At 26.3% G+C, this 15,377-nt stretch overlaps 1 protein-coding gene across 1 annotated transcript; it reads left to right on the top strand.

Moving 5' to 3' along the window:
* Nucleotides 1–587: 587 nt before the first annotated feature.
* Nucleotides 588–13,737, top strand: LOC145840153 (palmitoyltransferase ZDHHC3-like). Its single transcript, XM_082947301.1, has 5 exons — nucleotides 588–857; nucleotides 3,935–4,052; nucleotides 9,312–9,457; nucleotides 9,777–9,937; nucleotides 13,200–13,737. The coding sequence occupies exons 1-5, from the start codon at nucleotides 605–607 to the stop codon at nucleotides 13,341–13,343; spliced, it is 822 nt and encodes a 273-aa protein (XP_082803427.1). The 5' UTR covers nucleotides 588–604; the 3' UTR covers nucleotides 13,344–13,737.
* The last annotated feature ends 1,640 nt before the right edge of the window (nucleotides 13,738–15,377 follow it).

The following is a 15,377-nucleotide window of genomic DNA, read 5'->3' as shown; positions in this document are numbered from 1 at the left end:
ACAGATTTAAAAAATTCAAAATAATTTTTGAGATATAGTGGTTCAAAGTTGGAGGCAACAATAGGATCTTATAGGAGGCGTGAACTAAAACAGCAATGATAGACTATTTCACTAAAAATCTATCTTCTTCTACGGAGATAAATTTTAGTGATTTCTAGTTATCCGCTGTTTTAGTTTGTGCCTCCCATAAGAAAATAAGACCAACTTTTGAAAAAAATGTTTATACCCTCCCTATGCCCTTAACCAGCAAAAAATGTAGAAAAATCATAAATATCAAGCCCAAAGGACTCTGCAACTATTAAATTATCTTTAAAAATGCATATACTTTCACTTTTTATTTTATTTTTTAAGGTTATCTTTTGTTCTTAAAACATTTTTTTTCACTGTAAAATTTTACCCTGCTAATGTATAGGTATTTTTAGTTTTAGCTACAAACTGAGGTATCTTTGACTTATGTCTTATCTTTCTTATGCTTTTTAAGTTATTTATAAGTTTTTCAAAGCTGTAAGATGTTACACAAGAACTTCACTATCATATGGTTCAATTTAGTTCAATTTATGTTTATCTTAGTTTTTTTTTCAGAAGTTTTAATTTATAACAAACAATGTTGAAGAGGTGGTACCGCAGAAACTTCACCAACTTGTGGTTCATCCGTGACGGTTGCGGTATTGTGTGCGCCGTAATCACCTGGATGCTGGTTGTGTTTGCTGAGTTTGTGGTGTCACTGGTGCTGCTTGATTTCAGCGAGCAACCGCTGTACAGTTTGTTTAATTGGATGCTGTTCACATTCCTGGCCACGCTGGCGTTGAGCAGCCACTTCAAATCGATGACCACCGACCCTGGGGCTGTTCCTATTGGTTTGTTTGATAAGTTATAATTAAGTAACAAACAAAAACAGTTTATTAATAAATTTTTTGTTGTAAATACTTTCAATTTTTTTTGACTTACTAAAGCAAGTATATACTGTTTATTTTTCCATTAAAAATATCAGAAGATACCACAATTTAACAGTAATACATTTACCTAATTACACATAATTGTCTATCAGATATTAAAACGACGTAGTAAATGTTAATATACATAATTTTAACTTTAGGTTCATAATTGTTTTATAGAAAAAACATACATTATAATTTATACTGTTTGTTTTTTATCCATATAAATTTAATTACTAGTACCATAATAGTTTGTAGATTTGGAATGTGTGGATTCGTAGTACTTTATACCTTTATATTAGTATTTATTTCACTTATCTTTTTTTTTATGACTGCAAACTCTAGGTGTTGTTGTTCTTTTATTTGTTATTTAAAACTACTTTTTGTTAAATAGTTTTTTTTTGTACAATTTTATGTAATAAACAGCAAAAATATTTTTATTTTAATGTTTCTACTTGTGATTTAACTTCTATTTTAAAACTTTTTGTTAAATTGCATACCAACTGTAAACTTGTTCGTTCAGTCTTGACACTGTTAATTAAAATATTATATTTTTGACTTGTCAACTGTAAATTTTATTTCTTGTTGACGCATTTTTTGATCATATATATTGTAAATGTTTGTGATCTAAGTTTTGTTAGTTTTTATTAATAAGTTCATAAAACTTTCAAACAGTTTTTAATACTTGAAAAGACAATGCAGTCATAAAAATACAATTTAAAAATAAAATGTTTAAGTAAAATAATTTATTACGAAGTATGTTTTAAAAAATGATAGTGTTTTTCATACAAATTTAACAAAAGATAAATAATAGTTAAAAAAAAAAGATATTTTTTGTAGGTGTAAATTTGAAAATATTTTTACTAGCCTCATACATACAAACAAACTTAATTTGAAAAATTAGTATTACTTTTTTTATACTGAAATAATTTTTAAGTAAATTAATATGTGTTGTTTTTTAGTGTTTTTTGTAATTTTTACTATGATTGCTCATTTTGATAAGCTGGTGTTTTAAAACAAGTATAATAGTCCAAATTAAACAGAAATTGAACATTAGTTTTTTGAATACTGTAAACAGGAATTTTTAATGACTTAAATTCTTATTCAAAATATGTATGACTATGTAGTTTAATTCTTGTAGTTCTGCATTATTAATTTTTATAAATTATGCTGAAATTAGTTTATACTTTTACTTTAAGAATTTTTTTAAGTGGAAATGTTGAATTATTTACAACTTTTAATATTAATGTGCTGAAACTCTACTTTCCTGTTTTGTCATTCAGTTTATTACTAAGTATCAGCTGTTTTATAATTTTAACCACACATCACTGGTGATTTAAATGCCGTTTTTATAGGTTTTTTCACAAACAGTTTAAATTATTTGGTTAAAAATGAACCTTCTGATCAAATATTATTACTGGAACTTAGTTTTTATTATATTGCTTGGGACTTTTTAATAACCATTTTTCCCACTCATGTTTTATGCATATACTTGTTTTTCTTGTAATAAAAAGTTTATTACAATATAGCGCAACATAATTAGCATTCATGTTTGAAGTCAACTTTTTACTTAAGTATTTATATTTTTCATTAAGTTAATTGCATAAATTATCCTTAACATTTAGAACTCATCATAACCTAATCCTTTAAAATATTTGTTCCAAATATAGTTGCAACACGTTAAAAACATTCTTTAAGTCACAACAGTTGGATGTAATCTTTTTATGAATTAAAATTAAAAACTTAAAATATAAGTTTAATATAACTTTAAATAACTTTTAAAAACATCATTAAAACTTTGAGATATTGTCAGTTAAAGCAAAGTGTTTTATTTTGGTTGTTCCAAATAGAAAGTAATAAACAAATATAATTTTTTAGCTTTTAAAGGTAAGGATTCAAACTTTAAATTGCGAGAACCGCTTAGTTCCCACCCGCGCACAATTCCCTCAATCGAATTTGTGAGCGGGTAAGGGTTAGGGGTATGGTGATAGTACAAAATAAATAAAAATTGGGTGGGGTAGGAACCGCGGTTGCTTCTTGCATAATTGTAAAAGTAGCATTGAGACATTTTTGAAAAAATACTCTTTAAATATACAGATAGTGTTTGTATTTGTTTCAAATAAATATAGTTTTATTTTTACGTTTAAGAGTAATTGTTGTTGTAAAAAGTTGAAGAATAAAAATAGTTGGAATGTTTTGGTTGTCCTGTTATTTTGAATCTTTCATTAGGAGCTTAGTGTTTAAAACTTTAAAAAGTTGTAAAAATATAACATTTTAAAAGTCTTCAAAATAAGACCATGTTTAATTAAAAAGAGTCTGTTCCAAATTATAGCCGTTATCACCTTAATGTATTGTATAATTTTTTGCTTAGAATACTTAGTTGTAAATTTATAAAAGTCATAGTTTTTATAAGAACACTTGTTAGTTAATTCTTCCCAACCTAAACTTAAGTTGTTTAAAATAGTTTTATTGCATTTACTTTAGTGTTATTACTATTTTATGTAAGTTCTTCTATTGTTACATCAAAATATGTCACAATGTTTTTTAAGAAAATACATTAAAAGAAGTTATCACTAATTATTTCTTTACATTTGCTATTTATACAATTTCTACTAGAAACGAGTAAAAATTTAACTACAGAAAATTCATAAAACTCTTATCAACTTTCTAAAGGAGGATTACATACTAACTTTTTTTTTGTACTGCTACATTATATATTGTGAATGAATTCTACCAGTTGTAAAATAAGAATTTAAAGGCGTTCCATATAATAAATTACTAGAAAAGTTAAATTATTTTACCTCTAGTCGTTTTACCAGAAAATGCAATGTAGAAGATTTGCCTATTGAATATACCATTTGTTATTACTAAATAAGAAATTATTATTTTTCGTAAATTACTGAAAATAAAATAAACTAACAAATAAAAAATTCCGTAACGAATTTTGATCATTATAATACTTAAAGTATACAACACCTCAACACAATTTGTTTAACCAGGCAACGCCACACAAGAGATGATAAACAGCATGCAACTGCAACCTGGTGAAATTGTATACAAATGTCAAAAATGCTGCAGCATCAAACCTGAGAGAGCCCATCACTGCTCTGTATGCAGGTTCGTTAAAACTTTTACAATTATTTTAAAATACGAATAAATTAGCATCTGAAGGTATCTAAAACACCTAATACGATATTTTGTTTTCTTTTTAATGATTTAAATATTAAAATATTGATAACTTTTCTTCCCATAACTTTTGATAAATTTATGCACTTTTTATTGTTCAATTCAAAAAGTAAAAAGTACAACATTATACTTTTACTAATCAAATATATTTTACATTTGTGTGTACGTTTTCGAGTTTTACATTATATATTTACTTAATAGGAATAATGAGTTATTGATTATACTTAAATTGAAAAGTTGTTTGTACTATGTTGTGCACATGTGATTAATTTTTTTTATGGTTAAAAAAATAAATAAGGTAACTTCGTAGATTAGAGTTTCTTTTATTTTAAATTTTATAAAATAAAAAGAAATGTTAAGTTAGTTACATCTAACAAAAACAACTTACGTACTACAAAATATTTTTTATTTTATTCAAACATTCATTATGACAGTAATTATATACAGGGTTGCCACTCGGTCAGGAAAAGTCAGGAAATCAGGAAAAGTCAGGAAAAATTTTAATAAACTACAAAAGTCAGGAAATGTCAGGAAATTTGATAAAATTTAAAAAAAGTAGGTTTTTGTCAGTTTAAGTCCTTTAAAGTCAGAAGAAAATTCCAAAATTTTTCTAGAAATTTACAAAAATATCTAATTTTATTTCCAATGCCTTCATCTGGTATAAATAAGTAAAATATTCTTTACAAAACTGCAAAAATTATCTATTAACATATTGAACAAGTACCTTACTTAAACAAGCAGATTTTGTAAGCTTTTTAGTATTGATGATCTGTAGCAAGGACACTTCCTTAGTGAAACTGTGATATATACACAAAAGTTTATCTAGTATAATTTTAGAATTAAAGTGTTTTTTTGTTTAAGTAAATAATTGAGTTCTTTATTACTAAGCAGTTAGTTTAGTATTTTATGTAACATGTGTATACTTTACCTATTTATAATTTTTTCAAAGTTGTTTAAGCTTATAAAGTAAGTTATAAGAGAGGTATATGCCAAGATTAAGTTTACTTATTATTTGTATTTTTTGTAGAGTAATTTAAGTTTTTAAAGTAAATAAGAGTATATTTTATTTGTTACAAATTTTATACTAAATGATAAGAGGAAATATTTTATAATTGAAAGTAAAAATAAATAAGTGCCAAAAAAATAGAAATGAAGCCCACAAGTTGTGGCTTGATTTAGAAAAAAAATTCTCTTCAACAAGTGTAGGGGCAGCAGATGAGAGCGATTTAAATAAAATGAGGCAAATGATTTTAACTGCCAAGAAAATGAAGCGGAATGCAGATGGATGAAGGAAACCATATTTTCATTAGATGAAGAGGTTGAAGTGCTAATAAAAAAACAGAGAAAATAAATTTTATTACATACATTTAAAAAAACAGCATTTGATAAGGTTCTTAATTGTTTTAATGTTTTAATTGTAAAAGTTCCTTATATGTCGTTTCGTTTAATTAGATACATTTATACTAGGAAGTTCTAAAAAAATGTGTCTTTTTTTCAGACAAGCTGTGTTTATTAGGTAATAATACAAGTATTTTGCTGATAGAGCTGTTTATTACAGTCATCAATCATACACAGATGGTTTAAGTGATGTACTGGAAGTTTGATGACAGAATTTAGCAAAAAACTGTTGTTTTTAACCTTTAATAAAATTAGATTGAAAGCTTTATATAGTTTCAAGTGTTAGATTATGTATTTTAGTATAAGTTTAATTTGAGAGTTTGATTTAGAAAATTCAGAAAAATTTTGGTAAAAAGTCAGGAAATTTTTCTCAGCTTGATCAGTGGCAACCATACATTTATGCTACAAAGTATTGCAAAATAAAAATTTGGTTTTTGTTTTAAAAATAATGTTTTTTTTAGTAACTGGTTTAAGTTGGAAAAACCGTTCAAAATGATATTTTCAGTAAAATTTAGATTTGCAAAATGTAATTGCTCCGCTAAATGCTTTACTTAACATTCTTTAAAAAAAAATTGACATGTTTTATCACATGTTTCATTTTGGCTTAATTTCAATAAGTAGTATTATTTTATAGCCGTTTATTTTAAAAGCCTATGTAAAAACTAAAATTAATTGTCATTATTATTATATTAATTATTGCAAAGTTTGGTTTTAAAAGTTTTTTTTCTTCGTCAGATTTCAGAATAAACAAATCGGTTTAAAAACAACTGCACCCCAGTTAAAATATAATTTTATGTTATTTAACTTGTTTGAAGTAGAAAACTTCGCTGTTTTGATTTGAAAACACAGTTCTATGGAATATTAACTGTTGATGCTTAACTCGAGTTTGAGATGTAAACGTTTTTTATATAAATGATGTAATCTCTGTAAATTGCATTGCACTGAAAAAAATAATTTACTTAAATTGGAGTATTCGCATTTTTATATGTGAAGTTTGAGCTTGCAAAAAATAGTGTTAGGATCATTAAGAAGTATTTAAAAAAAGTTATAAAGTATTTTTTTAAACTAAGCTGATATCTGTCTGAATAAGATGAAAAAAGTTAGCTAAAACAATGTAGATTTAGTAAAATTAAACTTATGAAAAAAATAGAGCTTTCATAAGTAGTTTGAAAAGGAAGGAATAATTTTGATTTTGTGCTAAAATGCCACTATTTTTTAAAGTTTTCAAATTTAATACAAAATGCATAATTTAGTGATTTTTTTTTGCATTATTTATGTGCAGCTAAAAAGAAAAGTTAAATTTCAAAGTGTTATCGTAGCTATGAAAATAAGCTGTTATTCACTTAGTGTTAAATGGCTAATACTATGTAAGTATATTTACGTTTGTCCTTAAACAGTGCCTCAGTTAGCTAAAGGCAACCAAAACAATGAATAAAAAGACTTAAAGTTAATATATTGTCAAAAATGATTAAAACAACTTATTAAACTGAAGTTTAAAATTTCGTCTTATGTCAATTAAAGGCTTTAAAAAGCTGTGTTCACTTTAAAGACGCATGTAATCTTTTATACTTTGTTCAAAAATGTGCATATAGTATAAATTATTTACAAGCTTACAATAATAAATTTTTAAATATTTGAAGAATTTAAGTTTTATACAAACCTATGCATTAATGATAGTTTTTACATTTGCACTTTTTATCATACAAAATTTAAACAGGTTTTGTTTTATTATTTAGTATTAAGTGAATTTGTTATTCTGTTTATACAGGCCAAAAATAACACTTTTGGTGTTATAAAGTACAGAAATTACAATAAAATAAAGAGATTTATCTAAAATGTACAAAACTTAATTAGCTTCTAACAAAACAGATTAATGGCTTCGCGGAAGCTAATATCTTACTAGTAGTTTTTTTCACAATAAGTTTTGTAAAGTAATAATTAGAGTAATTTTTGTACTATTGTTTGAGAAATCTTTAGTTGTTTAAGATATGTGCTTGTACTTAAAATCACTCTTAAAGTATAAAAAACTGAGCTTTTTTATATGTTAAATAATCATCTTAAGTAGTTTGTTGGTAGATATAAAATAAAAAATAAATATAGATTAAGTAATTTTTTGAAGTTATAAACACTCAAAAAATAATTAAAAACTTTTTTCGTTACATAAAAAAAAACTTTCCTGCTAAATATTTTAGAATAAGCAGAGTATTAAGTTTCTTGGTAAAGGAAAGATGTATTTATAAAAAAATAAACATTTTTTTTTGCTGATGAATTTTTATAAACAAATTTCAAATCAATGACGTAGTTAAAAGTTTCATTTTTCATTTAAATAATTTTTTTTTTAGTTTCGAAAAGAACACATAATACGTTAGTGTAATAAACTCTTAGTCTTATATTTGTTGTGTTACTTTGATTTATTAATGTTTATAAACTTCACATTTAATTTAGTTTTAATTTCATCTTAACTATCTTAACTGTAGAAAAACTTATGAAAAAGATAAACATTTATAAAGATTTCTTTTATCAGGTATATAATTAAAAGTGTGTTTCTTTTAGATACTTTTTGGACTAACTTATGAGTAAAAGAAACATATAGTATAAACAATTTTTAGAACTCGTTGTCTTATTCAAAGCTATATTACAATACAATTTTTGTTTATAAACGTAACAAGGAAAATTGTTAGTAATATTTTTGAAAGCAAGTATTACTCATTTTAAAAACAATTTTAGATTTATAGCAGTATGTGTTTACTATATAATATAAATTTATTTTTACATTGCATGTACATTGTGTTTAAATGTTAAAACTTAGATACAGTTTAACAATGACATCGTCTATAAATTAATTTGTAAATAAAATCTTATTTAAGTGAACGTACTTGTTTAATTTGAATAAAGATTATTAATTATAACACTCAAAATACGAAGCAGTTAAAACTGAAGCTTATTTATAAAATTCTTTCATGTTTTTATTAGTGCCATATTTTCATCGAAGTACTGAAGTTTTGTTTATTTTCTCAATTAAAAAAAATGTTATAAGTTGACGAACTAAGTAAGAATGTTCACTATACTATTTATAATATATATTATAAAATTAAAATATAATTGGTTGTTATAGTTTAATTTAAAAACATTATAATTTTGAATAAAGTCTTTAAGATAATCCCACTGACATAAAAAAGAGTTGTTTATTCTTGGTTTCAATCCTTAACAAAGTGGTACAACTTTCAAAAAATATATAATTCAAGATTTTAACAGTAATAAAAACACTTATATTTTAAAGAATGTATTTATAAGTTGTTTGTTTAAGTTTACAACAAAGTAGATAAACTGTAAATATTTATTTAATTCAATAGTTATTCAATATTGTCAACCAGAAAATACTTTGAGCAAATAAAGAAAATACTTTGCTTTAATAAATAAATAACAGTAAACAATTAGCTGAATTTTGTTTAATTAAAGTTTCTAAGAAGTAGTCTTTACCAAAAAGCTTTGTAATTTACATACTTAATTAAGTTAACTTTTTTTTCGAAAAAACAGGTTGCTTCTCACTCTCCCAGCAACTTAAGCAAATTAGCAAAAATCACTTAATTGTTTCGTTTCGAAATAAACTTTTGAATTGTATACTTTACTAATACTGGATTTAAAACGCTGAATACTGCAGACCTCAGTATATTTTTTCTGTTGTAGATGTTGTAATCGTTTTATTGTAAAATGTTTTCAACGTAATATCGCTGAATTGTTTTTTTAACAGATATGTTTTTTAGTTTGTAACTCATTTATATTTGTCTACAGAAGGTGCATACGCAAAATGGACCACCATTGCCCGTGGATAAACAATTGCGTTGGTGAAAAAAATCAAAAGTTTTTCGTGCTTTTCACGTTTTACATTGCCTCTATATCTCTACACGCCATCATAATGATAATACTCAGAACTATTGGTTTGTTTTAATTAAGTAATATTTTTACTTAAAAGAGGTTTTCTAAAACAACAACTAACTTGTGCATTTGTTAGACAAAAAATAAAAATATTTTACTAATATCTTTAAAATAGTATGACATAATTTAATTATATTGTAAAAAACCTTTTTTGTAAACATAATGAAACAAAAAGTTCACAAAAACAGTTTCGGGTAAATAAGAGTTATTTATTACTTATTATGTGCACTATGAAAATAAAATTTGCAACTAAATACCACAATTTTATTCAAGTTTTTATTCACCATAATAACAATATTTATAATTAACAACTCAACACAGGATGTTTCAACAATTCGCACTGTATAAGCGTAACAACACCAACGCCATTACTGCTGACAATATTGTTGTTGTTCGAATCATTGCTGTTCTTCTTGTTCACACTCATTATGTTCAGCACACAAATGCACGGTATATGCACAAACGAGACTGCCATTGAACAAGTTTGTTTTAAGCTTTTATTTGCTTTATAATTCAAGTTTATAGTATTTTTAACCTTAAACTTGTGTAGAATATCTTTTGTCTAATTTAGCTTCTCTTCTGCAACAAAAGATAGGTAAAGGCACTAAAATGAGTCCCACGTTTAAATTACTCTAAACTATTTAAAACCCTTTAGACAAAAACTTAAAATTTGTACAGTACATGTAATTAAATAAATATATCTTTCTTGGTTGAGTTTATTCACAAACTAATTACAAGAATGATAAAGTCTGTAACACAAAACATAACTAAAACTAGGTAAATACTTCTACATCTCCCCCCAGATTTTATCTACTAAGGAGATAAAACGGCAAATTTACCTAGCATAACAAATTTTTTTTATTTTTTTTAAACAATTTTTTACAACTTAAACGCATTTTTCAGGTCTAAAATTCAACGAAATTAAACTCAAAAAGACAAAAACATTTCAAAAATTATGATTAACTTAGTTCACTAATAAATGATTTGCTAAAACAAACTACAACTTAAACAAACAAACTGTAACAAAAAAAATTGAGACTTAATCTTTACTTTTCTTCACTCAGTTGCTGAATACAAGCATTTAAAAACATAATTGCTTCACCGATTCGAACTTTTCAGCTTTGAAGAACAAAACCACTCGTCATTCATCTAACCATCTTGAAACTTCACTTCATTTGCTGATAAACACCTTTGTCATATTTTCGACTTCAAACAAAGTAGAAGGTGCATTACTGATAGCATTGAACACTGGCGAAATACTGCTACACTTATTTTCCAAATACTCGATACTAGCCAACAGTTCGAATTTTTGAAAGTCAGTCTCTGCGTCCTCATCCGAGATCACTTTGAACAGATGGCTGTTAGACTAGTCTGCTGCAAAGTCAACTACAAACTTAAGAACGTCACCATTGGACTGAAAATCATTTATTAGACCATAAAATATTAATTTACAGTGAACATTCCAACTTGACAATAAATGAATATCAGCATCATCGGTGGCACGAAGCTTTTGAAAAGCATCGTAAAGTCTTACACGGAAACGCTGCAAACAATCCGATAGTTTCACACACTCATCCCGGACACATTGTTGTTCGCAGTAAACTTTGGCTGTCTGTTTGCTTATCTGTAGAAAATATAAGTCAAGAAAATATAGATCAAAGCAAATCCGAGCCATTCCAGTTCAACATCAATTTTGAAGAAAACCATTAGTACAGAAGGAAATTACACAATACTTCACAAAAAAAAATCTTCCTTCTATAAAAACAAAGAACATTAAAACTTTTCTTGACATCTTTTTCTCAACCTTACAGAAAAGACAAACTTTTACAGTGGTATGTTTGCCTTTCTCAGAAAAGGGATACTACTTAGAGATTTGCAAACAGGAGGGGTAAATCTTCTCAGAAACTTACGATTTTGAGCAGTTAAGCGACCTGATCCATCAACTTTGACAACACATTGATGGCAGTCCTTCACTTCCACCACCGCTCTACTATTCCCCCACTTGCTAGGAAAGTTACCTGTTCGATTTAGTATCACGACATGATCACCGCAATTTAGTGGTGGCAACGATTTTGTGTTCTCACTTATATTTTCCAGAGACTTAACAAAACAAATACTGAGAGATTCTTCCTTTTTATTCCAAACGTCATGCCACATTTTTGAGATCTGCGGGTTATTGTAGGTCATAACACTCTTTCTAACGTAAGGTAATGACTTCTTTAAATTTCTTCGCGATCCAGTGTGTAAAAGTATATTTTTCTGTCCCTGTACCTCCTTTTTCTTCTTCGCGTTTTTCCGCTCGAACATATTTTTTCTACGACCTCGGCTGCAAAGGCTATCAAAGTTTTGTGTATACAATCCATTAACTAGAAGTGCATTTGACTCATCAGCATAATTTTGATGACTTTGATAAATTTTTTTACAGGACTTTAACCAGCATTTTTTACAGGCAGAACACTCAATATACCTCATATTTTTACTGCTCCAAATAAATTTATCAGTTAATTTATTACATGTGTCACAAGTTATTTTACCACTTGGTTTTTGTGTGGTTTTCTTTGAGGATTTGTATGAGAAAACTGATGCTGTAACAGCGGGTTTTGACATTTCATCACGTGCCATCTCTTTTCCTTCAATAAAACCGATTGTCTCATTGACATTTTTCTCATCTAGATTTACCCATCCTAGTACCTCTTTACGGATATCCTCATCGGCTAAACCTGTTACCATGACATCTTTTAGGATTATGTCTGTAAAATCTATCATTTGATTACAACCATCCTTTGGGCATTTACATGTGTACGAGCATGTACTGGCTTTTCCCTTTAAACGGGCGGCAAATGATCTAGTATTTTCAGTCAAATCCTGTCTTGCACTAAGAAAGTCTGATCGTCGTACAACAACTGGAACAGGAATAACTGCAAGCGGCTTGATCCTCCTTAAAAGCTCTTGCTCACTTAAATTTACTACATCTTTATGTCCCTTCAGAATAGCATCCCCTAGATCTTCCTCACAGCACTGGTACAGTTGACGGCGTTTTTCTATATCTGTCATCTCTATGCTATCTTTAAAAACAGTCCACTTTTGTACAAATATGTTCCAACCCTCTTCATTGCAGTCTATCCCTATTCGAGGACGGTCCATCTTTGGAGGCTTTGGTTTTAAAGAATTTGTACTAATGTGAACATTGTTGTGAATGATAAGCAAAGAGGCAACTACAGAAGCATCGACGTCTGGTGTTTCATATTTGCAACTCTCAAGAGGGCATTTAATCACAGGCATTGTTGATTCAATTCAGCTTGACTTTATCATAAAAAAATATATCTTTCTTGGTTGAGTTTATTCACAAACTAATTACAAGAATGATAAAGTCTAACTAAAACTAGGTAAATACTTCTACAGTAATTACTTAAATAAACTTATAAAACTGAATAATGTACGTAGTAAAATGCTAGAAATTTAAACTAAACTCTTGATACTGATTTTGATTTTATACTATATGATGGTCTTTGGTCTATTTTTTTGTTTTGATAGAAGTTTGGCATCTTATTAAATTAAAAAAGCATAAGTACTAAACAGAGTCTATTTTATGACAAATTATTATTTGTATTAAACAAGAAAAGAAGCAGCCAACTACTAAGTTGTATGTATACCTACTTGTACAAGCTTGTGAAACTAGATAACTCAATCACTATTTAGTAGTTTGTTATACAGTTTTTTATAACTAAAGCCAAATTTAAACAGTTGAAGAATGAGAAACACTGGCGGAGTGAATCCAAGTGGTTGAACTTGAAATCAGTGTTTGGAGATAATTTCTCCTATCAGTGGTTTTCCCCTTACACGAAACCGTGCATCGCCAAAGACTACGTTTACCAGTACATCGTTTGAATCGCCACTACCGGTGTAACTTTGTGAGATTTGTAGCCTGACACGTTCATTGACTATTGCGAAGATAACTCAAGACGTTTTTTTGTTGAAAAAAGATAATCACTATGGTAAATTTAGTTTTCGTTAGTGAAAGGGTTATTAAGATGTAATATTTTTATATACTAATTTTACCAGTGTAATATTATTGTAAATAACTGAGTAGTCGCCATCGTTGTATATTGTTCTATCGATACCAACTAAAAAGTTTTTAAAATTTATAAAATTATAAAACGGCAATGTATATTTTTTCAATTTTCATTTATTTATAGAAAGTAAATTGCTATGAAAAATTTTTCTGTATATTTTTTTTAGTTAAGCTTTTTTTAAACTAAATTAAAATAAAAATGTGTCTTAATACCAATATTATTTAAAAAAAGGTATTTTTTGAACTTATTCTTATATATTACTAAGTTTTTATTATCAATTAATATATTTAGATCTTATAAGGCTGCATTGAAAATAAATAATGAATATTTTTTAACATGCAAGTTTTTACTTTAGAAAACATGTGTATATAAAACAACTTTTAGTATTTATATAATTTTTGTGATATCAAAATATCTTATCGTTTTTGATAAGTAAAATCATTTTTTAGCTTTACGAGGTTGATATAAATTTGTCATATTTTATATGTGTGTGTATATTTAAATTTTGCTACTGTTATTTAGTTTGGAATTGTTATTCGTTTTTGACTAAAAATTATTTATTTTAAACATATTTTCCTGTTTTTGAATTTTTTTGTTATTAAACTCATATTTTAAATTGAATATAAGGCACAATGCAAAAATAAAACCTCAGTATTTAATACATGTTTTTATAATATTATATATTTTTTCCTTTTCTACAATTCAATAAAGTGCAAAAATTTAATCTTAGTATTTTGATTATTAGTTTGATTTACTATTCAAAGATGCGTAAAATGCATTTATAAATAAATAAATGTTTCAGTCTAAATTAAATGTTAAACACTTTCGAGTTTATTTTGGAGTATAGGGCAGTAAATTTACCAAATGATGAGATTATTAAATAACCGTTGATTTCTAAAAAGTTGCCCAGTTTTATAGTTGTACAATTTTTGTTTCAAACATTATCATTTTTTCATTGTGTATTTATTCATTGTTTCAACATAAAAACTGTATTATACAAACATGTATTATGTTTATAATTAGTATGCATTAAACGACTTGATTTTTTGCATTTTTTATTCTACAAAGTTTTGATGCTTACTCTTTCTAATGTATGATATTACTTAAACACAAAAAAAAAATTTTCAAAAAAAGTGCATAATATATTTTCTTTTACTTTTATTTCTGTCTGTGTTTCATTTTTAAGTTTTTTTATTTAAAAAAATTCTTTTAAAAATATATAAAAAGTGTTTGGTAAAATTAATTGGTGCTGAACATTCGAAGTAATAACACAATTTTCTTTATTTAATTGAAAAGACATTAAAATAAGCATACAATATATTTAAAAATAATAAATGGAAGCTATGCAATCTCAGAAATCTTAAAATATACATTTAAATTTATCAAAATTAAACGTTATCTGTCTAATTGTGATTTTGTAACTGTGTTTTTTATTGTTGTTTTCTGTTGAAACTAAATAAAATACGAACATTTAATGTTAAAATAAAAAAACTCGTCTTAAACTTGTTCTTTTCTTTTTAAGTATAGTTTTAACAAAGATATATTTCTTTATTTCAGCTAAGTTAAGTGTACAATAATTAAATGTTAAACAAAAAATTTGTTACTTGTCAACTTTTAGGAAATTTTCTCTTTAATTTAAAATATAAATTTCAAGAATGTTGTTTAGTTTGTTGTTTTTCTTAAAACTTGAATATTCTACAGCTGTGATTTTTTTTACTTCAAGTACAAACTTGAACAAGTTTGTTTATACAAGGAGTATTACAACAAAAGTTGCCATAATCTTGTTTTTATAACACCTTGGAAAGCTTTCATGTGTTAATATTCAAACAGTGAAATATTCAAACAGTGA

This window comes from Thalia democratica, chromosome 7, assembly GCF_965202585.1.
Source record: "Thalia democratica chromosome 7, ktThaDemo2.hap1.1, whole genome shotgun sequence".
In the NCBI taxonomy this organism is placed as follows: Eukaryota; Metazoa; Chordata; class Thaliacea; order Salpida; family Salpidae; genus Thalia; species Thalia democratica.
Note: the sequence above shows the minus strand (reverse complement) of the source record. Positions and strands in the feature narration are given on the sequence as shown.